Below are 27,606 nucleotides of genomic sequence, written 5' to 3'. Positions count from 1 at the left end.
TTCCATTTATATTTATCAACTGACGTGTTATTGCAGCCAATAGAGATAAGAGTGTTCATGCAATAATGCTGAGTGAATACATTACATACCTGACTTGTTCGATGTTTTACAGTGATCTTAACAGGATCTGCAAGGTTCCGAATAGAAATATTTCCAATACTGCATGCAACCACATAGCTGTTCAGAACTGAAGAGCGCAGTTGGGGATCCTATTAACCAATAAATATACATAATTTACTTAAAACCCATTATTCACTTTACCAAGATATTAACAAAAAAAGAAAATAAAAGCTATATACTATACAAACAGGAAACTGGCCCCTCTTTAGTCTTTATGATTTGTAAATAAATATTACATGCCAGAAGACGATGGCTACTCAAATCGGAATCGCAAATCGGATTTGCAGTGTGCAGGGAGCCTAAAGAACAGCAAATTTTAAAGGACCACTACCGCAAATTATTTAATTTTTAACCACCTCACAGTGGATACATCAAGTATACAAATCCTTACTGTGTCATTTTTTTTATTTCTGACATGGCCCTTTAATTTGCCATATATCATTGTAGCTTGTGTCTGTCAGCCCCTGAAGTAACGCTGACGGACTTTTGTAACTGTAAAGCCATAGCAGGGGGAGCCTTGTCAGGTGTTGAGAAAAAAAAACAAAAAAAACATAAAACAAATGGTTTAGTCCGGCTCTCCCTAACTGCCCAAACTGTATAATAAACACTCACGCGCTGCAAGTCTTCCCCATCATCACCCGAAAGACTCCCGCACACAGGCATGCCGCAGGCACTGAGGTAGGCAGCTGTCAGCGCAGACTCTGCTGCGCAATGAGCTGCTCTCCCTCTCCAGCCATTCACTGTGTGTCTGCCTATCAGAAAAAACAGTGATGGGCTGTGTAATGAGTCACTCTGGCTTCAGTCGCCTCGGCTCTGCTTCTCATAACGTACTTGACTAATTAGCCACTCCCCCCTCCATTCATTCACTGAAAAAAGAGGGGCAGAGAGAGGAAGAGCCGAGGCGACTGAAGCCAGAGCGGCTCATTACACAGCCCATCACTGTTTTTTCTGAAGTGGCAGACACGCAGTGAATGGCTGGAGAGGGAGAGCAGCTCATTGGACAGCAGAGTCTGTGCAAGACAAGACACAAAACAAGCCCTAACACTGCAGGGTGGCCCCTTGAGTGCCCTGTTAGTGGTTGCAGCTCTTGAGCGCTTTGAGTCCAACAAGAGAAAAGTGCAACACAAATGTTAGGATTATTATTAAGAGGATTAACATTATATTGGGCCTTTCTCCTGGCGGACTCAAAGCGCCAGAGCTGCAGATTTGTACACTGTTCTCCTGTGTCAGAGGCAGAGTCATTAACAAGTAATCCATAAAACATACATACATACATACATACATATTAGAACATACAGTATATGCACCTATAGCAAACAATTATCCAGATTATCCAGTGAAGAGAGGAAACGTACATTACATTTCTTAGAACACAATGCAATTGCGTATTTATGATTTTATTGGTTTAACCGTTGCAGAATGATTGATCTACTTTATTTAATTTTGTAATAAAAAGTTCTCAACTCATTTCATACATTCTCCTAACAGGTGAGAATTCCATTTGATTCTCACCTCAAAGCACAAATCTGAACATACCATTTAACAGCTAAATAATTAGATTGTTAAGGTAATACCTTTTTGTATAAAACAAGGTTTCTACAGCTAAAAGTGGCTGTGTTAGAAAAATTACCATATAATAAGAAGCTGCTGGATTGAGAGACTATTTCAATAGATTATTCCATGGATGAGGCTGCTGACGCTGCTTGGATTGCATTATTTTACTGTTTAGACTGAAAGCAGTAAGGAACAGATTGGTTTTTTTTCTGGAAAAATTGTAGCTCATGGTAATGATGGTCTGTGCTATATGAAGTGCTTGGGCTCCTGCCCAAGTGCTTTAAAAGTGATATATTTTACATGTTTATATATAGACAAAACCAATCCCCCTAAAGGTGGCCACACACGATACAATAATATTATCCGATTTCACGGAAATTCGATAAATATGATCAGATCTATCGGAAAAAATCAAAATCTTTTTTTTTTTTCATATGACTGAAAAATCCGAACGGATTTCCCACTATTTTTTTTTTATTTTTATCGGTCCGTAATGCTGGAAATGTTTCTTTCTATTGTATGGTGTGTGTTAGATTGTCAATTTATTAATATACACCCTAGCGATTTTCTTAAGAGTTTCCAATCCTTTTTATCATACTTGGGAAAAAATTCAACATTTGTGTGGTACATTGGTCATATTTTTGAAATGTTAAAATCAGTGAGAAAAATGAATTGCAATTGAACAGAATGGAGCTTTGTATCATTGCAGGGAAAATGAATTCTAAAATGTAAGCTTTTATGCATAGATACAATAAGTAATGGCTTTCATAAGATTTTAATTACAGTGCATCTAGGCTTTTATTAAAATCAAAATGATCAATTAATAATTTCCTCCCCCACAGGTTATTTCCCCTTAAAAACCAGAGAAATGTGCACACTTAAAGCTCCTCCCATTTATTCAACAATAACTTTATTGCTACTTATCACACCAAAATGATCTATAGATTGATGTTAAAAAAACAAAAACAAACTTGCTTTATAGTAAGTTCACACTGTTTAATGGATAAGTCAATTGTTAAATTTACACCTGCCATGACCAAGTGATTTGTAACTCACCTGCCATCTAAAAAATTGCTTATAAATACACAACATTATTTACCGGTAGTTATTTTATGCTTTTTACGCTAATATAGTGGGCTATGTCCCACTTAAGTTATTTTAGCAGCTTTTTGGGATAGCTGGAAATTCCAAAACCGCTATACTAATTAAAGTCAATGGAAGCAAACAAACAGGTGCAATTGCAATTAGGGAAATCACAATCACGGTCCTGCAGCACTTTTTAAACAATTGCCCTCCAATACAAAAGATTGGGACGCTACAAAATCACTTTGCAATGGCTGCATAAAAGTGATTTTGTAGTAATTTTACTACCTGAACCACTCAAAAAAAATTCACTCTCAAATCACAATTGCTAGGGATGGAATAAAAGCACTACAAAAAATGCCAGAAATCATCTTGGAAATCGTTGCACAAAATGCTAGCAAAAACCGCTGAGCCGTAGTGAACTGTAGAGGGTGCCTGGCCTTTCTTTTTCAACCCATTGTTCTTGTTACAATATATGAAAATTGAAATAATTTTCATGAACATTTTTGACATATTTTACAAAAATTTACAAGTACAGACTGCAATTGAATGTTCGTTAAATGGGTAAAATAACAGCACTTCCTTAATCATTGTGATGACAATGCAAGCTGCCAAAAAGTCACTAACAATGCTGGATAAGAACATGTTATAAATCTGTTAGATCACTTCCTATATAAAACGACTTTGGCTTGTTATCTAATTGGCAAGGGAATTGCAGTAAATAACTAAGTCTGGAAAACAAATATATCAGCTGTTAAAACGGATATGTGCAAAATTCCATTCACAGCAATTAGAATTTGATACATTATTTCTACATTGCTTAGAAACAGATAGATAGATAGATAGATAGATAGATAGATACGAGTTATAGATAGATATAGATAGATAGATAGATAGATAGATAGATAGATAGATAGATAGATAGGATAGATATGAGATAAGTCATGGACGAAATTGTTGGCACCCCAGAACTTTTCCAGAAAATTGAGTATTTCTCACAGAAAAGTCCTCAGACAGTTCTCTTCTCCTCTTTCTGTTGTCCATGCTTAGTGTGGCACACAGACACACAATGCAAAGACTAAGTGAACTTCTCTCTTGCTTTCAGGTGTGATTTTTAAATTGCCCACGCCTATTACCTGCCCAGGTGAGTTTAAAGGATCATCACATGCTTGACGCAATCTTATTTATCCACAATTTTGATAGGGTGCCAATAATTTTGACCAGTCCATTTCTGGAGTTTTTTGGGTCATTATGTCCAATTTGCTTTTTTCCCTCCCTTTTTTTGTTTTGTTCCAATACACACAAAGGGAATAAACATGTGTATAGCAAAATGTGTAACTGTGTTACTGCAATTCTTTTCTGTGAGAAATACTTGATTTTCTGGAAACATTTCTGGGGGCAGTGTGTGTGTGTGTGTGTGTGTGTGTGTGTGTGTGTGTGTGTGTGTGTGTGTGTGTGTGTGTGTGTGTGTGTGTGTGTGTGTGTGTGTGTGTGTGTGTGTGTGTGTGTGTGTGTGTGTGTTCGTGTGTGTGTGTTCGTGTGTTCGTGTGTGTGTGTTCGTGTGTGTGTGTTCGTGTGTGTGTGTGTTCGTGTGTGTGTGTGTGTGTGTGTGTGTGTGTTCGTGTGTGTGTGTTCGTGTGTGTGTGTTCGTGTGTGTGTGTTCGTGTGTGTGTGTTCGTGTGTGTGTGTTCGTGTGTGTGTGTTCGTGTGTGTGTATCCAAGATTATAGGGACATCTGCGTATCTGCTTTACACAGGTTTAAAGTGGATCCAAGATAAACTTTTACTCATTGCATAATTGTGTTCCTTTTATATAGTTTATAGGGCATTCCTCAAGCCAAATACTTTTTTGTTTTGCTTTAATACTCTAGTTCCCTATAAACTAAACAAGCCTCGCCCACAGCTCCTTTTGTGCATTGGCACTGTAGCAAGGGCTTATGGGAGATCAGTCTGGGCAGTAGGAGAAGGAGGTTACTAGACATTGATTTCAGAGGCAGAGGGGAGGAGGGAGGAGGAGAGGGGACTGAATTTATACACAGGCAAGCTGATAGCATCTCCAGCCCTCAGCATGTGACAAACAGAACATGGCTGCCCTCATTGTATCACAGGTATTAATAATCATAAACTTTTGAAGCGGTTTGCAGCTAGATATGCTGTGTAAATTATCTAAACTTTAGATAAGATATATAGAAAAGTTACTTGTTATAGTTAGTTTTTCATCTCGGATCCGCTTTAATAACATACTTTTCTAAATCCAAAGGTTCTAGTAAAGAGTTGGCCCACTCTTTGCAGCTAAAACTGCAACTTCTCTTCCTTGAAGTATATTTAAGTAAACCTGCAATGAAAAACATACCTCTAGGGGAAGCCTCTGGATCTGCTGTAGAGGGGATCCAGCGCTGGGACCCCAAGGTCTTCTTGTCGGCAAAAATAGTTGAGCCCAATCGGGTCTGCTCTACTGCGCAGACGACTCATGCGTATGCAGTAGAGCGGACCCAATGTGGCTGCGCTATTTCAGCCGAAGGCCAAGCGGGAAGCCGTTACTGCACCTGCATCCATCGGCAGTGAAAATGGGGTTTTTCTTTTGTACAGGGGTCCCAGGACTGGATCCCCTCTACTGCCGAGGATAGGGGAAGCCTCTTTAGGATCCAGAGGCTACCCCCTCCTGAGCTAAATACCCCCCAGGGCGGGCATACATATGAATTGGCTGCCGGGAGACTTGGACGCAGGATGCAGTCGGTATGGCTTATCCTGCTGCTGCACAAGTTCCCGGCAGGGTTAAACACTATTCCCCCTCTAGGTCAACGTGGATGGTGGGGAACGATGTAATTCGGCTTCCAGCTATTTGTGGAGGCTGAGTTACAGTGTTTTAAATGTAACTTCTGCTCTGTCTTCTGACAGCGCCGAAGTTACTCAGTGTGCACCGCTACAGCCGTAATTCCTATTACGGCCTATGTTGGCACCGGCTGCGCCCACATCTCCTGCACTGTAATTACAGAGCTCGCCGAAGGCAATTTTTTTCTTACAGGTGTTCTTTTATGGGTATTATTGACCATTCTTCCAGAAGAGCATTTGTGGGGTCAGAAACTAATGTTGGACAGTAAAGCCTGGCTTGCAGTTCTCTCTAATTTATTCCAAAGATGTTCTGTCAGGTTGATGTGCAGGCCAGTTAAGCTCCTCCGTGCCAAAAATTCTCAACTATGTCTTTTTTGTTTTGTGTGTAGGTGTGAAGTCATGTTGGAAAATTTAAGGGCCATTCTCAAACTGCTCCAACAAACTTGGGAGCATAAAATAGTCCAAAATGTCTGGAGGTCCTTTCACTGGAAAAAGGGGCCAAACCCAACCCCTACAAATACAACTGCACACCATAATCTCCCCTCCACCAAACTTTGCACATAGCGCAATGCGGTCAGGCAAGTACCATCCTCTTGGCATCTTACTAGTATCATCCAATGGATTGCCAGACAGATCAGCCCGATTCATCATTTCAGAGAGCATGTCGCCACTGCCCTACAGCCCAGTGTTGGCATGCTTTACACTACTGCATCTGATGCTCTACACTTTGTGATGTAAGGCTTGTTGCAGCTTCTCAGCCACAAAGCTCTCCAAGCAGCACTATTCTTAACTACTAGCCGACCACTCACGCCGATGGGCATGGCAGCAGCCCCAGGACTGCCTAATGCCGATCGGCGTAAAGTCCTGGAGCTCTGCTTTGCAGGAGATCGCGTGCAGGCTGCGCGCGCCTCTCCTGCTTGGTAGGCAGAGCTCCCCTCCACCTTCAGTCTCCCAGCACCACTCGGAGACTGTTAGACGCCGTCTAATTACCCCCTACAGTGCTGCGATCTGGGGGGTGATCAGAGCCCACCAACAGGAAGCTCTGTTGGTGGGGAGAAAAGGGAGGGGAATCACTTGTGTGCTGTGTTGTGCGGCCCTGCAGCTTGGCCTTAAAGCTGCAGTGCCCTATTTTACAAAAAATGGCCTGGTCACTAGGGGGGTTTCACACCGTGGTCCTCAAGTGGTTAAGATAATCAGAAGCATATGTATAGTGGTGTTGCCGAATTAGCTGGGCAATGGGAGAAGCAGCCAATAATAAAATATTGGTAACTGAAGTTACCAATATTTTACTATATACTACTTTAAACCTAACCCTAACCCTCCGTTGTTGGTGCCTAACCTTAACCCCCCCCCCACCTAATGCCCAACCCTACCCCACCCACCCCCATAGATGGCTAACCTTAGCTCACCCCCAAGCCTAATCCTAACTACCAATAGTTCGACTACAACCATTCATTGCATAGCCACATCGGGCGTCAACATCACCTCTTGGGCACCGATTGCAAAATTTAACACAGGCATCTATTAGATAACTGCTGATTGCAGCCCCCAAAGGACCTGATTCAAATCAGAAGGTCCCATGAAGTTGGGAGGTCTGTAGCTACTGACTCTGCAGAAAGTTGATGACATCTGTGCAATGTGTGCATCCATATGTGCTAATCCCACTCTGTGGGGGACATTTATCAAGCGTGTCTGAGACAAAATATTGGTAGGTTTTTAGAAATCCATGCAGAACTGTCTCAGGCATCTTAAGAAATCAACAGATAGTACAGTTTCCTTCTAAATCTGTTGGAAAATAGGAGGAGTAAGGAAGGTCTCAGACAGTGCAGTGTGCGAGGAGAATTGCTGTTGCTGAGGTAACCAATACATCTGCTTTATTGCATCAATGCCCAGCACTGGAAGGGTTAAGCACAGAACAGCTTCACAGGACACTTGTCAGCAAGGGGGAGATGCACTTCACAAATCATGTCTAGCCTGCACTATCTGCAGAACAGCTATTAAGCACTTCTTAATCTGAAGTAGTTTAGGAATGGATTTGCATTTTTTTTTAACTGTAGTACAGCTCTAGTAATTCAAACTAAACTGTCACTATTAAGTAGGATTTAAGAATCTTCTTATCATTCAGAACAGTTCCCCTGCTGGTTAAAATTGTTTAAAGGACCACTATCGCAAAAATCCTAACATTTTAAATACACGTAAACACATTCAAATAAGAAGTACATTTCTTCCAGAGTAAAATGAGACTTAAATAACTTTTCTCCTATGTTTGTGTCACTTACAGTAGGTAATAGAAATCTGACAGAACCGACAGGTTTTGGACAAGCCCAACTCCTCATGGGGGATTCTCAGGGTTACCGATATTTTCAAAAGCACTTAGTGAATAGCCGTTGCTCTGTCCAACTGCCAAAAAAGTGTGCACTGAGCAGGGAGACTGGCCAGCATCTTTGTATAAATCCTTTTCAGAGAGTTCCTTTATAAAGAATAAAGGCCATGCTTAGAATCCCCCATGAAGATATGAAATAACACAAAACCTGTCTGTTCTGTCAGATTTCTATTACCTACTGTAAGTGACAGCAACATCGGAGAAAAGTATTGTATGGCTCATTTTATTCTGGAAGAAAGATACTTCTTATTTGTATGTGTTTATGTGCATTTTAAAGTTTACATTTTTCGCAATAGTGGTCCTTTAAGAAGAAAAAAAGTGTCGGTAATGCTTTAATAAATCTGGACATGTGATTTTATGTGTTGTTCTACTATGCAACTGAGTTGCTTTTGTTCCTAACTGCTTCTGCTTTATTATAATACCACTGTATCATACCATGAAATATTTAGTAGTGAGGAATGCTTACAAATTGCACAGGTAGCATCCTGTCATGGGACTATAATAAAATTCACTGAACTCCTGAGAGTGACCCATTCTTTCAGAAATGCTTGTAGAAGTAGTCTGCATGCCTAGGTGTCTAATTTTCTACACCTGTGGCCACAGAAGTGATTGTAAGCTAGAACACCTCAATTCAATAATTTGAAGGAGGTCCTAATACTGACAATGTTACTGATGTGTGATAATAAAAATTATATAGATTTTATTTATTTTCCAACAATTGCATTTATTTTCCTTTAGCATATAATCGTAATCTTGAGAAAAATACAATAGGAGGACATTTAAAGCGAGCCTCCACTGCCTTTAAGGGTAAAAACAATGCTCTCTTAAGTAGTTCTATTACTTTCAACGGTTCTGCAGTACCTTACTGAGGGCTCTTTCACATTAGATAACGCATTTACAAACCCGATTTCATGCACGCGTCATGAACTACGGCGTGACGTCGGGAAGTTGCGGTTTGACACTGATCAGCGGCGCTAGTTCTAATTCACCTGGACGATTAAAAGCTCCCAGATGCGTTACAATTAACGCTCTAACGCTTTGTCTAATGTGAAGGTAACATGAAAGTCAAATAGAATTCCACGTTACCTTTCTAATCGCATCCTAGGAGCGATCAGTCAAAACGCACCTATCAGTGTGAAAGAGCCCTTAAGGTTTTCTCTTTGCTCTCATGTACACATATGAGAAGAAACTATAGTCATGTCAACAGAAAATACTGAATGGGGATGTCTGTTATCACTTGTTTACACTCAGGTTTTCAGACCTATTATAAACTGAATTTCATTATCCTCTTTAATGTGCCAAAATCCAGGGATGATGCCAAGAGAAAAATAGTTCTACTGTGTTCATTCATGAAAAACAATGTAAATCTGGCAGTGCTTACAGATGCAGTGTTACACCTGTGTAATATTGTCACAGCTGCAAGTAACTGAAATATGAACTTTGTGGCAACTGAACAGTGGCAACACATTGAAATGGAAGAGTCCATTTCTAACATTCAGACATACATTTTTAATATTTTTAAATCTTAATTTAACCTCCCTGGCATTACGATTATTTCCAGATTTAGGGTCTAAAAACCATGCAATTTTTTCATAAGCGTTTAGACCCTAAAAACAAGAAGAAAAACATACCTCAGAGGGGTCTGCAGCAGCTCCTACATGAAACTCGCTCAGGCATGGGATTACCACCCTGTTCTGTGGCTTTCCGCCCCGAAACTGACTCGGGATTACACCTAAGGAGGTTAATCTGGATCCTCCAGAGGCTTCCCATGCTGACTTCCAGTCCTCTGCCACTGGCCAGTACCCCCTGAAACATCGCAGCCACCTTCCTCTTCTGGCACAAGCATGGCTATGCCAGCACAGTATCATGGAGCTACTTGTGCTGGAGTGGCTCTGATTTACTGTGCAGACATGGACATAATCACGCTGGTGAAGTACAACTGCACTCGTGCCTGAAGAAGAGTATGGCCCTGATGTTCCTACCGACAAGCCCTTGTCAATCTTCAAGGGGTCCATGCTCAGCTACGGAGGATGGCGTAGGAAGCCTCTATAGGATTCAGAGGGGTCTCTCTTCTTCTAAGCATTAACGTTTGGTGCTTTTTGACCCCTTGAATACACCTTAGATGGATCCTTTTCTAGATGTAACTCTAAACTTTCTACACTACTTTATTGCCTATAGGATATTTCTAATAATAGAGGTTACCTGACGCTTTGAAATACTTGTGTTGCAGAATAGGCTTAATTATGGTAAACACCTATGCATTTATATACAAATGTCAACAGACAGGTTGTCCTGCTTGATCTGCAACCACTTTTTTTTGTTTAGCAGACATCATGTGAGCCAGTACCAATGCCATATGAAGGCCCCTAAGGGAATCCAGAATAAGTTTTTCTCAAGCATATATAACTATTTTATAGCTATGCTTAAGGAGGAACTTTACTGTACATAACAATGAATAAAACTGGTTATTTTTTAAATTGAAATTATTTGGTCAATGTTTATCCATTGTCAAATCTTATCACTCAGTTCAGAGTTTCCCATGTTTTATTGTTGGCAAGGTGAATAACTGTGGATTTTTTCCACTCTGAAGCAAGTAGGAACATCACCTGATCTCTCAGACTCCCAGAGTACCCTGGCGTAGAAAACTACAAGATATCATAGCCTAGGCGACTGGGTGGGTGGGGTTACATACCAATATACAGCATTTGTGATGCTGACACCAGGATAGTTAAAGTAGAAATGGGTATCCTGAATTATTTATCATGTTCTACTTTACCATGTTACGCGTACGTATATTACGGACGCCAGGGAAAACAGGCACAGGCAAAACTACCGATATTCTACTATTTACAGTAGAAATTGTAAGTAGAATAATATTGTTAAATCTTACTGATATTTTACTACAGCTAAGCCTAACACCTACGCTCACACAGAACCCTCCCCACTGATCCCTAACCTTAGCCCCCCTTCCCCACTGCACAAACTCGGTCCTAATGCCTAACACTTATCCCATCCCTCCCCCTTGCACAAACCACATTCCTGACGCCTAAACCTTAATCCTCTCCCACCCAGTTTGACTGATACCACTTGTTACAGATTCTCCATAACTTGTATTACTTAGGGCTCTGTGTACTTTTTACAGTTTATAGAGATGAACCCATAACAACTTTTACTGAATTTTATTTGCGCACGTAAACATTATATGCTGCATATTTAGTATTTTATTAATAATGATTTGGAATGTTATACAAAACAATCAAATTAATCTAAGCATACAGTTTTGCAATACTGTAAACATTTTCTTATTTACTAACCTGAAAAAGTCCTGCTTTGCCAAAGAAAGTGAACTGAGTTCTTGAGACTGTATAGAAATCACTTTGGCTTAAATTTGACAAAAGACTAGATGGAAGGACAACAGAAGCCAATGGACTTTCTTGATTTTCCTGATTAATCTGAGAAAGTATATTAGCACACAAAAACAAGCAAGTCAAAATACCGTATATCATATTTTGTAAACAAAATGTAAAATGTGAAGTGCAGTTTTGACGGGACTCAGTAAGCTAAAGTAACTGGTCAACAGTGAAATTCTCCTCACCAGACATATACTGTAAACACAAATGTAAATGTGCACCAGTAAAGAGATATTTACTGAAAACTATATTCCTGCAACAAAAAGTGCATTGTGAGGACAAAATGGACACTAATGATAAAAAGTTATCATCCATGTATATATTCAAACTTGTCATAACTCAAATATTTAAAAAAAGCCTCACCACTGGCCTCTCCTCCCCTTCTCATCCAAGTTGTCTAAATTACTTGGATATCACATTTAGCTCTCATTTTATTATTATTAAGCTCTGGTTATCACCAAGTCATTAAACTTAAGCAGTCCTTAACAACCGGACTAATGGAAAACTAGCTGAGAAATCCAAATGTCACTTTTCCTCACTCATTCTTCAGGATCTATATTCAGCATTTATTGTAAGGATTGCTTAAACTCAAGCCAGCATACAAACCATAAGCAGTAGAAATAGATATCTGAGCTATGTTTCAAATGAAAAAAAAACTAGCATGTCTAAAACCCTTCACACCATCAAGAGTGAAAGAAAAGAAAAGTGACTGAAACACAAAACAGATAAGCTTTGCCTTTAAAACACTTCTCTGACCCACTTATATTTCTGGCCTCATACAAATAAGAGCTATGTCTCTTCCTTTAACACATTTAAATAGCTGTCAAAATCTAAATCTTTAGCATAACTTCCTCTCTATCTGAATTCTTCTTTACCAAGCAACCACACTTCTTTCTTGCTTTTTACTGCTACACCTGCAAGACACACACAAAAGCTAAAAAGCATTCATTAGGCTTTTGTGTGCATAATCACATTTTCTATTCTAACTAATGTTATTTTTTATATCAAACTATGTGAAGTAATAAAAAACTGCAGATTTTTGCATTTCAATTATTTATGACTGATGGTGAAAGTGTAATATCTTAAAGTTACCTCCACGCCATAGCTATGGTTTTGAGCTCCAACACTGAAAGTGGAACCATTGTACGCAGTAGCATTCAACTTGGAAACTCCCAGACACAAGTTACGTGACACAATACTGACGGATGGTCCAGCAAATTTAATCTTTAATGCCAAAGCTTCAATGGTTTGTAATGCTCTGAAATCATCAAAATAAAAAAATAAAAAAACAACAAAGGAAAGTTTTCATTTAATCGCATACTTTCAAGGCAAGCAGCTTTTTAGAGAATTCATAAACACAGTCATGTATATTTATTAACCCCTAAGAAATATAATTTAACTTGAAATTACAGCAGCGTTACATCTAAGTAATTAAAAAAAAATCAAACTGATGTTTTATATATTATTTTAATTATATATGCGAAAAAATAAAATATTTATGTTACACATGTACTTTTATGATGTAGCCGCTGTACTAAAATAAGAAAGCCCAGTAATCTCTGCATAGCCTAAGTGTAATGATCGCTGCTGCAGCAGCTATTCCTGGAAGTAGTAGTGCTGCAGCTCAGGCAGTTCTGATCTATTTCCATGCAAGCTGCATAGCTTTGTCTGTCTTTCCCTGCTGTCAGCTTGTGACTGATTATCATTCACCTGTGTGGGAATCTGCATGTCTGCTCCCATTGGATGACCTCAGTATAAAGATCTGCTTCCTGCAGGGCTTCCTTGGGTTTTCATAGCTTCAGCTTAAGCCTGTCTTGTTGTCGCTTTAGCCCCCGATCGTGTTTCTTGTTATAAAGATACTTTGCTGGTCTTTGCATCATATATTGGTTCATTGCCAATATATATGCATACCAGCACGTTTATTATTTTCCTTGTATTTGTGTTACGTTAATACATCAGTGTCGCTGATGTATACGTACACGAACTGTTTATATCCTGTGTGCAGTTAGTCAGCTTTCCAGCACGTTTTGGTAGGTTGCGCGTACCGTGACCACCCGTGCTGAGGTAGTTACCCTGCTCCTGGTTCTGTTTGTGGATTGCGTTCATCTCTACGAAGAGATAACGAATCCTTCTGAATCCTGTTCTGTTACTGTTTGTGGATTGCGTTCATCTCTGCGAAGAGATAACGAATCCTTCTGAATCCTGTTCTGTTACCATTTGTGGATTGCGTTCATCTCTGCGAAGAGATAGCGAATCCTTCTTAGTCCTGTCCCCTGTATTACTCCAGTCCTAGTCAGCGTTCCTGCTTATGTCATATATCGGTTCATTGCCGATATATACATATGTTAGTCAGAAGTTACATATAGTTTCATTGATAGCTGTAATTGTAATACGCTAGGAAAACATACTTATTGTATATTTATCTGTGTTACGTTCATCTATCTTAATCCTGCTATTTTCTGACTATCCTGTCCTGTCTTTGTGAGGCACGCCATCGCCGCATCGCATTGGCTGCCTCATTCCAGTCTGTCTGGTTTTGGACGCTTGCTGTCGCTAAGTAGCCGCTAGCTAGCAAGCGTTCATTCTGTCTACCTGTCCTGATCTCCTCAGTTCTGGTTTATGCGCTCAGCGCTACTTTGCGCTGAGACGTTATAACGAAAGCATTGTTTGTGGCTGTCAGATCTGCACCGGCTCTGTGCGCCACAATCTCCTATTGGAGTCAGTCCTCCCCTCCACTATACTAGGGATAGCTTGTTTCCTGGTGCTAGTGTGTGTACCTCCTCCACGCCAGCTCATGCGTTGCATGCTGACTGTGGAGAATACACCTCCAAGCCTTACACTAAGCAGCCCTTTCTAACTAAATGGGATAGGTCATAATGTGTGAATCCCACTCAAATATCTCTGAGAGGTATGAAGACTGAAATCCTACTATTTTAATAGTCACAGTATTATGAAGTAATTGTACTGCTTTTAGTTATTACATAACTACTCCTTCCCCACACTATTCAAATGTAAAAATGAAAAGTTGTGGATGGAGTTCACTTCTATGACTATTTTCAAAGTTATATTCATATGAGAGGGAAAAAAAAACCATTCTCATGTTGCTTAACCACTTCAGCCTACAGTGTCGAAAATCGTATACATCCGAGCAACGTTCACCTCCCATTCATTCACCAATAACTTTATCGCTACTTATCACAATTAATTAATCTATAACTTGTTTTTTCCACCATTAATTAGGCTTTCTTTGGGTAGTACATTTTGCTAAGAATTATTTTTTTCTAAATCCATTTTAACAGGAAGATTAAGAAAGAAATGGAAAAAATTCATTATCTCTCAGTTTTTGGCCATTATAGTTTAAAGGACTTACGAGGCCAATACTTCAGAAAAAAAATAAAAAAAGTTATCCACCTGTGTCAGCTTGTCAGGCACGGAGGACGCCGTCCGCGCCCTCCGTGCCGTTCCCCTGGGTCCCCGCCGCTCCATAGCCCCCCGAACGGTCCCCGACCGCGCGGCCCGGGTCGGGCTCTCCAGCCTGTACTAAGATGGCGGCCGGAGCTGGCCGCGGCTGCGCAGTACGCATAGCCGTGGGTGCGGCTGCGCAGCTCTAAGGCCAACCCCCCGATCCACGCTACTGTTACGTAGATCGGGGGGTTGGCCTTAGAGCTGCGCAGCCGCACTCACGGCTATGCGTACTGCGCAGCCGCGGCTAGCTCCGGCCGCCATCTTAGTACAGGCTGGAGAGCCCGACCCGGGCCGCGCGGTCGGGGACCGTTCGGGGGGCTATGGAGCGGCGGGGACCCGGCAGAACGGCACAGAGGGCGCAGACGGCGTCCTCCGTGCCTGACAAGCTGACACAGGTGGATAACTTTTTTTATTTTTTTTCTGAAGTATTGGCCTCGTAAGTCCTTTAAAATTAATACATGCTACCGTAATTAAAAGTCACATTTTTTTGCCCATTTGTCCCGGTTATTACACCATTTAAATTATGTCCCTATGTCAATTTATGGCGCCGATGTTTTATTTAGAAATAAAGGTGCATTTTTTCAATTTGCGTCCATCACTATTTACAAGCTTATAATTTTAAAAAATATAATAAGATACTCTCTTGACATGTATATTTAAAAAGTTCAGACCCTTAGGTACCTATTTAGGTTTGTTTTTTTTATTGTAATTTTTTTTTTGTTTATTTTTTTTATTAAAAGATGTATTTGGGTAATTTTTGGTGTGGGAGGGAAACAGATAATTTTAAATGTAAAATAATGTAATGTAAAAAAGTATGTGGGTGCAGTTTACTATTTGAACACAAGATGGCCACAGTCAAAAAAGTCCTGGAGCGTACGATCACGCTACTAGGAACTACAAGAAGGCTGTGAAACTTTTTTCTTTTGCAGAAATACCGCTGTCTCCGATTAGAGAGCATCGGTTTTTCTGCAGGAGATTTAGATCGGTGAATGGGAATTATATTCCCATTCACTGATCTGGGAGGTAACAGCAGGCAGTGGGAGCGCACGTGGCAGCACGCGTGATCGCGCGCCTCAGGCAGCGGCAGCTGCACAGTCTATCTGGACGGACATATCCGTCCAGATAGACTTAACAGGTTAAATGTCTATTAAAACCACAATACCAGCAGCAACAACTAACTCTTAACCTGGCCATACGCTGGTTGATGTAGCCAATAGATAGTTCCATCTCAAATCATTATCTGCTCAGAGACCCCTCTACCTGACCGAATCACTTCACACACTGTACACAGATTTTCAATAGATTTCAGTATGACCCGGATTGAAAATCTATGCGCATTACCTGCTGGGTCTTCCATTCTTTGTCTTGCATCCCCCCCTCCTCTCTGGGATGTGGTGAACGTAGGGGCAGCGAATGCTCAAACCTGTCCACTGGCACTTCCTCCCTTGTCTTCTCTCCACCGCCAGGGCTTCTCCCTGTCTCTTCACTCCCAAGACAAAAATACAAGAGGCCAAACAACAGGAGCCCCATGGCATGTACCTTACATGCCACTAGATGCCTCAATGTTTGGCCTCTAGCATTTGTGAGTAAAGACACAGGGAGAAGAGCTGGTGGTGGAGAGTAGACACATGAGGAAGCGCAGGAGGTGAAAGCAGCCCTGCTGCTGCATCAGTCATCACAAAGTTGATTGTCGGTTGCTATGCACTACCAATCGAGCAAAATCTTCCATCTGGTGCGATCAAACAAATCGATGCAAATGAAGGAATTAGCCCGGTATTAATTAAAAAAAGAAAAACAACCTGTGCATGGCCACCTTAAAGGGAAGGTCTGAGGTATAAAAAAACAAACAAACAGATCTACTTACCCGGGGCTTCCTCCAGTCCCTGGAAGGTTATGTGTCTCTCGCTGCAGCTCCAATTTTCAGGGACAAAAGGAGCTGTGGCAAGGGACATATCAGGTGCCAGGGTCTGGATGAAGCCCCGGGTAAGTAGATCTTTTATTTTTAATTCCTCGTATTTTTCCTTTAACCCTCCTGGCGGTCTATTAAAAACCGCCAGGGGGGCAGTAGAGCCGTTATTTTTTTTTTAAATCATGTAGCGAGCCCAGGGCTCGCTACATGATGGCCGCTGTGCAGCGGCATCCCCCCACCCTCTTCGATCAGGAGATCCCGTTCAAAGAACGGGATTTCCTGGAGGGCTTCCCCCATCGTCATGGCGACGGGCGCATGACGTCTGTGACGCATGACGTCATTAGGAGTCCCGATCTACCCCTCAGCGCTGCCTGGCACTGATTGGCCAGGCAGTGCACGGGGTCGGGGGGGGGGGGGAGGGCGGCGCGGCTTGCGGCGGGTAATCGGCCAAAGTGCTAGCTGCGTGTTACAAAAAAAAAATTATGCAAATTGGCCCAGCAGGGCCTGAGAAATCCTCCTGCGCGGCATAGCCCGTGCTCATTACGGGATTACCGCCAGGGAGGTTAGGAGTGGTCTGCTAATTATGTTCTAGCTACGTAGTATGCATAAACATTATTATTGTATGAATTTTGTTAGCATAAATGTTTACAGAAACAGAAAAATACTTACTGAGAAGATGACTTTGCTAAAACGGTGTCTGAACCGTTCAAGATATTGGAAAACACAGATACAACAGTTGATCCCAGATCAGAATTGATGTCAACATCATTAACTATTTTTTTAAGCGTCTGGACAATATTTTCAACTTTCTCCTCGGTCAGGTCACTTCCAGTGAGATTTAGTAACTGATTAGCCAAGTCTTCTGCATTATCTGCTACAAAACATAACCAGACCATTTCATGTGAGTTTCCACATAATTCTCTGTGGAAAGGTTAGTCTATATCTTCACATCAGTCTTACAGAATAAATACATACATTTTTTATCAGTTTTTCCTGTCTGGTAAAATAGCCCAAATTTGGTATCTGGTACCTCTGCTTTCTTAACGTTGACACTTCCTTACTTTTTTACATGCTAATATCAACTCTGTAATTGTTCGGTTTCGATTCCTGCTTTATGTGAGTCACACTCCAGAACACCCAGTCTGTATAGGAATATGACTCCACACTGATTCAGAAACCTCTACAGGCAGTTCAACTCTATTATATAAAACGCCAAGTGTAATCCGAAGTATCTTTACTTGTGATTAAAGGGGCACTTTAACGAAAATTGTTTTTCTGGCATAACCCTCTTAGCATGTACCTAAATTAGGAGCATCAAAACCCAAGCAGCTTTTGCTTTTTTAAATGCTTGAAAGGGTTATACAGAGCTCATGCAGAGATCCTGCCCACCTCCCCTTCCTCTGCTGACTGGGGCTGATCCATAGCAGCTCTCTCTCTCTGTTGAAGCTGACGCTGGAATGTTGAAGATGTTAGATAAACAAATAAGCAAGGTAAATGACTTTACAGTCCCGTTTACACTCACTCGGCTACTTCTGTTTGCAGTGCTATGAACTTCCCCAGCACACAGCCTGCATGTCCCATACACCAGTGAGAGAGAAGAGAAATCAGCTGTTAAACTCATCCTGACCTAGCAGAGGGGGATGACACGTCGCTTAGCTGTTTTTCAGAGCTTTTTCATAGGTAAAAAGCTGATGCGATTGCAAGTTGCATACAGGATTACGTCACCAACTGACTACAATCTATAACAGAATGATCTAGAAATGGCTTCTCAGCAGGAAGTGACAGTTGGGGTATCCTAACTAGCTAAATTTAGCAGGGGAACTGGAATATACTACGGTATTGTAGAAAAATATAAACAATGTTTAAAAACATATAAAGAGGCTGTTGTGACAGCACGGTAATGGTATAGTGTTTGTAATCACTTGCCTTATAAAATTAAGACCGTTCTGCTGAAAAAAATGATATCATTGTATAAGGCCTTCTCCAAAGGCCAAACACTTCCAGTTACAGCTCTGTGTATTAAAACAATTGTGAATTTACACATATATGGGGTATATATACACTCACCTAAAGGATTATTAGGAACACCATACTAATACAGTGTTTAACCCCCTTTTGCCTTCAGAACTGCCTTAATTCTACATGGCATTGATTCAACAAGGTGCTGAAAGCATTCTTTAGAAATGTTGGCTCATATTGATAGGATAGCATCTTGTGGTTGATGGAGATTTGTGGAATGCACATCCAGGGCACGAAGCTCCAGTTCCATCACATCCCAAAGATAATCTATTGGGTTGAGATCTGGTTTCTGTGGGGGCCATTTTAGTACAGTGAACTTATTGTCATGTTCAAGAAACCAATTTGAAATGATTCGAGCTTTGTGACATGGTGCATTATCCTGTTGGAAGTAGCCATCAGGATGGGTACATGGTTGTCATGAAGGGATGGACATGGTCAGAAACAATGTTCAGGTAGCCCATGGCATTTGAACGATGCCCAATTGGCACTAAGGGGCCTAAAGTGTGCCAAGAAAACTTCCCCACACTATTACACCACCACCACCAGCCTGCACATTGGTAAAAAGGCATGATGGATCCATGTTCTCATTCTGTTTATGCCAAACTCTGACTCTACCATTTGAATGTCTCAACAGAAATCGAGACTCATCAGACCAGGCAACATTTTTCCAGTCTTCAACTGTCCAATTTTGGTGAGCTCGTGCAAATTGTTGCCTTTTATTCCTATTTGTAGTGGAGATGAGTGGTACCCGGGGGGGGGGGGGGGTCTTCTGCTTTTGTAGCCCATCCGCCTCAAGGTTGTGCATGTTGTGGCTTCACAAATGCTTTGCTGCATACATCAGTTGTAACGAGTGGTTATTTCAGTCAACGTTGCTCTTCTATCAGCTTGAATCAGTCGGCCCAATCTCCTCTGACCTCTAGCATCAACAAGGCATTTTCGCCCACAGGATTGCCGCATACTGGATGTTTTTCCCTTTTCACACCATTCTTTGTAAACCCTAGAAATGGTTGTGCGTGAAAATTCTAGTAACTGAGCAGATTGTGATATACTCAGACTGTCCCTTCTGGCACCAACAATGCTCGAATTTGCTTAAATCACCTTTCTTTCCCATTCTGACATTCAGTTTGGAGTTCAGTAGAGTGACTTGACCAGGGCCACACCCCTAAATGCATTGAAGCAACTGCCATGTGATTGGTTGATTAGATAATTGCATTAATGAGAAATTGAACAGGTGTTCCTAATAATCCTTTAGGTGAGTGTACATATATATGTAACATATATAGGGCTGAAACACAAAGCACCACAGACACCGACTGCTGATGTTGGATGATTTATAGTACATATACCCACAATCACTACAGAATTAGTTTTGATCTGTGTTGTTTATCTGTCTTTTTATGTTTAAAAATAAAACATTCCTCTGTCCTTTACATTGGAGGTAGCCATTGCAACAATTACTTCTAAAATGGATATAAGATGGCATTGAACATTTTTATATTCTTTACTTACCTGTGCAGTCTGACAAATCTGGCGGCCCCCAGTAAGATGTATAGTTGACATTTAAAATGCTGTGGAAATAATATATGAGAAGTAAGGAGGCAAAATGTGCACAGTGTTTTTATACATCAGACCTATTGTAATTGATCTACTATTAAGAAAAAACAACATGCTTACTTACACATCCAAATTGATAAGACATAGAATACATGAAAAATTCATATACAGTAGAGGAAATAATTATTTGACCCCTCACTGATTTTGTAAGTTTGTCCAATGACAAAGAAATGAAAAGTCTCAGAACAGTATCATTTCAATGGTAGGTTTATTTTAACAGTGGCAGATAGCACATCAAAAGGAAAATCGAAAAAATAACCTTAAATAAAAGATGGCAACTGATTTGCATTTCATTGAGTGAAATAAGTTTTTGAACCCCTACCAACCATTAAGAGTTGTAGCTCCCACAGAGTGGTTAGAATCTCCAACATGGGAAAGACCCAAGAGCTGTCCAAGGATGTCAGAGACAAAATTGTAGACCTGCACAAGGCTGGAATGGGCTACAAAACCATTAGCAAGAAGCTGGGAGAGAAGGTGAAAACTGTTGGTGCGATTGTTCGAAAATGGAAGGAGCCCAAAATTACCATCAATCGACCTCGCTCTGGGGCTCCACGCAAGATCTCACCTCGTGGGGCGTCAATGGTTCTGAGAAAGGTGAAAAAGCATCCTAGAACTACATGGGAGGAGTTACTGAATGACCTCAAATTAGCAGGGACCACAGTCACCAAGAAAACCATTGGAAACACATTACACAGCAATGGATTAAAATCCTGCAGGCCTCGCAAGGTCCCCCTGCTCAAGAAGGCACATGTGCAGGCCCGTCTGAAGTTTGCCAATGAACACCTGAATGATTCTGTGAGTGACTGGGAGAAGGTGCTGAGGTCTGATGAGACCAAAAATTGGAGGAAGAAAAATGCTGCCTATGACCCCCAAAACACCGTCCCCGCAGTCAAGCATGGGGGTGGAAACATTTTGCTTTGGGGGTGTTTTTCTTCTAAGGGCACAGGACAACTTAATCGCATTAACGGGAAAATGGACGGAGCCATATATCGTGAAATTCTGAACGACAACCTCCTCCCCTCTGCCAGGAAACTGAAAATGGGTTGTGGATGGGTGTTCCAGCACGACAATGACCCAAAACATACAGCAAAGGCAACAAACAGTGGCTCAAGAAGAAGCACATTAAGGTCATGGAGTGGCCTAGTCAGTCTCCGGACCTTAATCCAATAGAAAACCTATGGAGGGAGCTCAAGCTCAGAGTTGCACAGAGACAGCCTCGAAACCTTAGGGATTTAGAGATGATCTGCAAAGAGGAGTGGGCCAACATTCCTCCTAAAATGTGTGCAAACTTGGTCATCAATTACAAGAAACGTTTGACCTCTGTGCTTGCAAACAAGGGTTTTTCCACTAAGTATTAAGTCTTTTATTGTTAGAGGGTTCAAAAACGTATTTCACTCAATGAAGTGCAGATCAGTTGCTATCTTTTATTTAAGGTTATTTTTTCGATTTTCCTTTTGATGTGCTATCTGCCACTGTTAAAATAAACCTACCATTGAAATGATACTATTCTTTTCATTTCTTTGTCATTGGACAAAATTACAAAATCAATGAGGGGTCAAATAATTATTTCCTCCACTGTAAATAATGTCATAAATTTCTTGGGATTTTATTCAGGTTTGTGTTAACATCATGTGACAAAATTCCTTAAAACTGGAAAAGTTTATCTTTACTAGATTTATCATGCAATACTTGTAAAGTTCCATGCCAAGGGCAAAAAGGTTACAGAAGTAAAAAAAAACACAGAAATAATCTTGTGATACACCACAACTAGCAAACAGTCAGCACAAAAAGCAATTTTCTATTTTACTTGCTATTAGCTAGATAAAGGAGATCTGATGCTTCGCTGTTTAAACTACATCTACCTTTTTTGAAGTAGTCAGTTAAAAAGTTTCTGTTCTGCTTTTTGTCCACTTTTTATTCATCGTAGCTTCAATTCCTACTTCAAAATGTTGAGTGATTGTCTCAACATAGGAACAGAGATGGGCCGAGAAAAGGATTTGTCCATCTGGACTAAACGCAAAGATTTTCTTTTATCTTATATTGTCAGATAATGAAAATGCTTGCTTATTTGACTTTTGCTGTGGAGAGCTACAACCCAGCCTGCCCTCAGTTACCAAGGCATCCTTGTAGGAAAGGATTACAACTTAAACTTTTTACTCTTTTTTTTTTTTTTTTTTTTTATCTGTACTTTTTTTAGGTATGTTTTTTGATCAGTATGCTATTTTTTTTCAAATCCGAATGCTTTCTTCTTCACATCTGTTCTTATTCTGTATAACAGGGCTTCCTAACCCTGTCCTCAAGTACCACCCATAGTACTTGTTATGCAGAAAACCACAAACATTCACACGCGGGGTAATTAGTGCCTCAGCAGAGCCATTAACTACTTCTGTGGATTTCCACAAAATATGTACTGTTGGTGTTGCCTGAGGACAGGGTTGGGAAGCCCTGCTGTATACTACCATCTTTTTCCTTTATTTTTATCTGTAGACCTTTTCTTATTCTTTCAATATTTATTCTGTTTTCTTCTTTGCTCTTCTCTTTGTCTGCTTCTTTTATTCTTCTTTCAGACTTGGTTCAAGCACAGTGCCTGCTATCTATACTTAATGCAGTGCAAAGTGAAAATGATCAAAAATCAAACAGCTCTACATTTGAATTTCTATGCTGGGGCTTAGTAGTAATCAATTTTGCATACCAATAGAAATGTCTGCAGCAAAATTCAAAAAAGTCCCCAATGGGAAATTCAACTTATGATTTTCCTGCCCGACATTCCTACTTGTCCCAGATACGGTATTTATTTGAATAATAACAAAAAATATTGTGAAATTCAAAATTCAGTAAGATGCAATAAATGTCAATGAGGGAGATGAATGTAGTATGATGTACAGTGATTTTAACCACTTGCCGACCGCCCACTACCTATGGGTGTTGGCAAAGAGGCACCCCCAGGACCGCCTAAAGCCGATCGGCGGCAGCTCCTGGGGGACTGAATAGCTGGGGATTGCGCGCATCCGCCAGCATTAGGCTCCGCCCACCTGTGACGTCAACCTGCCAACCAATTAGCAGTGCCGGCGGGCTGTTAACGCCCGATCTGCCGCATAGTTACAGTATAATATGCTTTGTAATGTATACAAAGCGTATTATACAGGCTGCCTCCTGCCCTGGTGGTCCCAGTGATCGAGGGACCACCAGGGGAGGTTGCAGCTGTGCATGTAATGACACACACACACTGATCCTGCCCCCTGATCGCCCACAGCACCCATCAGACCCCCCCTGATCACCCCCTCAGACCACTGTTTGCACCCAATCACACCCCTAATCACCCATCAATCACCCCCTATCACTATCTGTCAACGCTATATTTTAGATTAGATCCTAAACTGCCCCCTGGGGGCTCCTGATCACCCCCCCCCCCACACACACACACACACACACACACACACACACCCTCAGATCCTCCCCAGACCTCCCCCCCCCCTGTGTACTGTATACATCTATTCTCCCCTGTAATCAACCACTGATCACCTGTCAATCACCCATCAATCACCCCGTCACTGCCAACCATCAGATCGGACCCTAACCTTCCCCTTGCTGGCACCTGATAACCCACACACACCCTCAGATCCCCCGCAGACCCCCCCCCCTTATCACCTCCCCAGTGCATTATTTACATCTGTTCTTCCCTCTAATCACCCACTGATCACCCATCAATCACCCTGCCACCACCTTTCACTGCTACCCATCATACCGATCAGATCAGACCTTTATCTGCCCCTTGCGGGCACCCAATCACCCGCCCACACCCTCAGATCGCCTTGCCAGTGCATTGCTTGCAGCTGTTCTCCCCTTTAATCACCCACTGATCACCCATCAATCACCCCCTGTCACTGCTACAAATCAGATCAGACCCTAATATTCCCCTTGCGGGCACCCAAACACCCGCCCACACCCTCAGATCGCCCTCAGACACCCCCCCCCCCCGATCACCTCCCCAGTGCATCTATTCCCCCCTCTAATCACACCCTGAGACACCCATCAATCACCTCCTGTCACCACCTGTCACCCCCTAGCACATCTACCCATCAGATCAGGCCTTAATTTGCCCCGTGTGGGCTCCTGATCACTCGGCCAAACCCTCAGATCCCCCTCAGACCCCCTTCCAATCACCTCCCCAGTGCATTGATTGCATCTATTCTCCCCTCTAATCACCCCCTGAGACACCCTTCAATCACCTCCTGTCACCTCCTAGCACTCCCACCCATCAGATCAGTCCCTAATCTGCCCCTGCGGGCTTCTGATCACCCGGCCAAACCCTCACCCACCCCACCTCAGTGACAGAATTTTTTTTCCTGATCATTGCAAAAAAACACTGTACAATAACTGTGGCGCTGTAAAGATCAGTTTTGTGTTTTTTTGTTTTTTAATCAAAACTCAGTGACCACAGTTTTCTACTTCACAAGTACTCCCTTTTGCTAGGTAGGTGCTCTCTTTTTTCTTGGGTAGTCTCAGAGGAATACCCCCTAAATGTAGCAGTCCACCATGGCAAAAAAGGGATATTCCGCTGAAGAGGCCGCCGAGATTCTGGCCCAGTGAGGTGAGTGCGAAGTCTCAAAACATCCGGGTCAGAATACGAACCAGTGAACACCAGTGGCTCTCTGACCGATAGCAATGAGGAGGTTGAGGTCCTGGATAGAGCCAGTCGTACCACACCCCATGTCACTGTACCGCAGGATCAGACTCAAGGGCAGCAGAGTGGTGCTAGCGCTGATCCGAGTTTTCTTGGTGAGGCATGCACCAGCAGCGTAGCATCTCCTGGACCTAGCACCAGTACTATCGTAGACCCTGGTGAAGTGGCGAGCACCAGCATGGTAGTAAAAACCGGTTCCGTGGCACGTGCATTAAGACCCGAGTCGCAGCCACCCGCAAAATCGGCCCGTACTACCCATAGTCTCCCAAAGGTGCTGGCAAATCACAATTGGCAATCCCATGGTTCCGCCGCACCCGTACTGCCCCCTTTCACCGCCCAGTCTGGAGTCCAGGTGGAGACAGATAATCTAGGATTGGCCCTAGACTTTTTTTCATCTGTTCTGCACCGTGGATCTCTACGACTTAATTGTGGCTGAGACCAACCGTTATGCCACGCAACCGCCAATCCGAGAAGCTACTATGCCCAGCCTTTTCGGTGGAAACCACTCCAAGTTTCCAAACTTAACATTTTTTGAGCCTTCTCCTTAACATGGATCTAGTCAAAAAGAATGTATTGCGGTCTTATTGGTCCCACCTCAATACATGCCCATGTTCTCTGCTGCTGTGTCCCGGTCACGATTTGAGAACATCCTGCGCTTTCTGCACTTCAGTGCCAATACAACCTGCCATCTAAGAGGCCACCCTGCTTATGACCGGTTCCACAAAATTCGGCCCCTCATAGACCACCTGTCATCAAAATTTGCAGACGCTTATACCCCTGAACAGTCATTTTGAGGCATTTGGTTTCCAGACTACTCCTCACGGTTTTGGGCCCCTAAAATGCCAGGGCAGTATAGGAACCCCACAAGTGACCCCATTTTAGAAAGAAGACACCCCAAGGTATTCCGTTAGGTGTATGATGAGTTCATAGATTTTATTTTTTGTCACAAGTTAGTGGAAAATGACACTTTGTGAAAAAAAAAACAATAAAAATCAATTTCCGCTAACTTGTGACAAAAAATAAAATCTTGTATAAACTCACCATACTCCTAATGGAATACCTTGGGGTGTCAACTTTCTAAAATGGGGTCACTTGTGGGGTTCCTATACTACCCTGGCATTTTAGTGGCTCTAAATTGTGAGGAGTAGTTTGGAAAACAAATGCCTCAAAATGACCTGTAAAACCCTAGGTACTCCTAGGACTTTGGGCCCCTTAGCGGACCTAGGCTGCAAAAAAGTGTCACACGTGGCATCGCCGTACTCAGGACAAGTAGTATAATGTGTTTTGGGGTGTATTTTTACACATACAGATGCTGGGTGGGAGAAATATCTCTGTAAATGGAAAATTGTCTGTAAACAAATCAAAAAAGTGTCATTTACAGAGATATTTCTCCCACCCAGCATGGGTATGTGTAAAAATACACCCCAAAACACATTATACTACTTCTCCTGAGTACGGCAATACCACATGTGACACTTTGTTGCAGCTTAGGTGCGCTAAGGAGCCCAACGTCCTATGAGTACCTTTAGGATTTTACAGGTCATTTTGAGGCATTTGGTTTCTAGACTACTCCTCACGGTTTAGGCCCCTTAAAATGCCAGGTCAGTATAGGAACCCCACAAGTGACCCTATTTTAGAAAGAAGACACCCCAAGGTATTCCGTTAGGTGTATGATGAGTTCATAGACGATTTTATTTTTTGTCACAAGTTAGTGGAAAATGACACTTTGTGAAAAAAAAACAATAAAAATCAATTTCCGCTAACTTATGACAAAAAATAAAATCTTCTATGAACTCACCATATGCCTAACTGAAAACCTTGGGGTGTCATATTTCTAAAATGGGGTCACTTGTGGGGTTCCTATACTGCCCTGGCATTTTAGGAGCCCTAAACTGTGAGGAGTAGTCTGGAAATCAAATGCCTCAAAATGACCTGTAGATCCACAGTGTGTAGCAAGCACCAATAGGAGAGATTTATATCAGACATGCTCCGACCCCTATGGTCTGTGCACATCAGACCATATCAGTAGCAAAAGTCCAAAACGAGTCAGCACCGTCTTCAGTAGAAAATAGCCCTTTTATTGATTAAAATGGCATGATGTCAAGCATTTATCAGCGAAAGCTCCGCTGGGCTGGGCTTCCTCCTTTGCATGTTAAGGGATTAGTTCCCCATTAGGTCCGCCGGTCCCTGCCTCTCTCTTATTGGCTGACATTAAGCAAGCTGATTGGCTGTTTAGGTAATGTTGTACTATTTAAACTGTGATGTAATTCAGTTTGGTGTAATGACTTTGCTTCTTGGCTTGAGAAAGGGCTTGACGCCCAAAACAGCGGAGCTGTCGCTGATAGATGCTCGACATCATGCCATTTTAATCAATAAAAGAGCTATTTTGTACTGAAGACGGTGCTGACTCGTTTTGGACTTTTTCAAAATGACCTGCAAAATCCTAAATGTACTCTTAGGACTTTGGACCCCTTAGCGCACCTAGGCTGCAAAAAAGTGTCACACATGTGGTATCGCCGTACTCCGGAGAAGTA

At 41.8% G+C, this 27,606-nt stretch overlaps 1 protein-coding gene across 7 annotated transcripts in view; it reads right to left on the bottom strand.

The window, feature by feature from the left end:
• The window catches only part of ADGRG6 (adhesion G protein-coupled receptor G6), a 236,862-nt gene that overhangs the window by 35,274 nt on the left and 173,982 nt on the right, over positions 1–27,606 (bottom strand). For 6 of the 7 annotated variants that reach the window (XM_068232044.1, XM_068232048.1, XM_068232046.1 and 3 more), the window contains 5 exons: positions 20,284–20,342; positions 17,425–17,629; positions 12,474–12,639; positions 11,286–11,423; positions 90–209 (listed from right to left, as the gene is read on the bottom strand). In XM_068232044.1, coding sequence (XP_068088145.1) covers positions 90–209; positions 11,286–11,423; positions 12,474–12,639; positions 17,425–17,629; positions 20,284–20,342 — 688 coding nt within the window. The remainder of the gene's footprint in view (positions 1–89; positions 210–11,285; positions 11,424–12,473; positions 12,640–17,424; positions 17,630–20,283; positions 20,343–27,606) is intronic. The other variant, XM_068232047.1, reaches the window with a different exon arrangement.

The sequence above is a fragment of the Hyperolius riggenbachi genome, chromosome 4 (genome assembly GCF_040937935.1).
Source record: "Hyperolius riggenbachi isolate aHypRig1 chromosome 4, aHypRig1.pri, whole genome shotgun sequence".
Lineage (NCBI taxonomy): Eukaryota > Metazoa > Chordata > Amphibia > Anura > Hyperoliidae > Hyperolius > Hyperolius riggenbachi.
The sequence above is the reverse complement of the archived record's forward strand: the minus strand, read 5'-3'. Positions and strand labels throughout refer to the sequence as shown.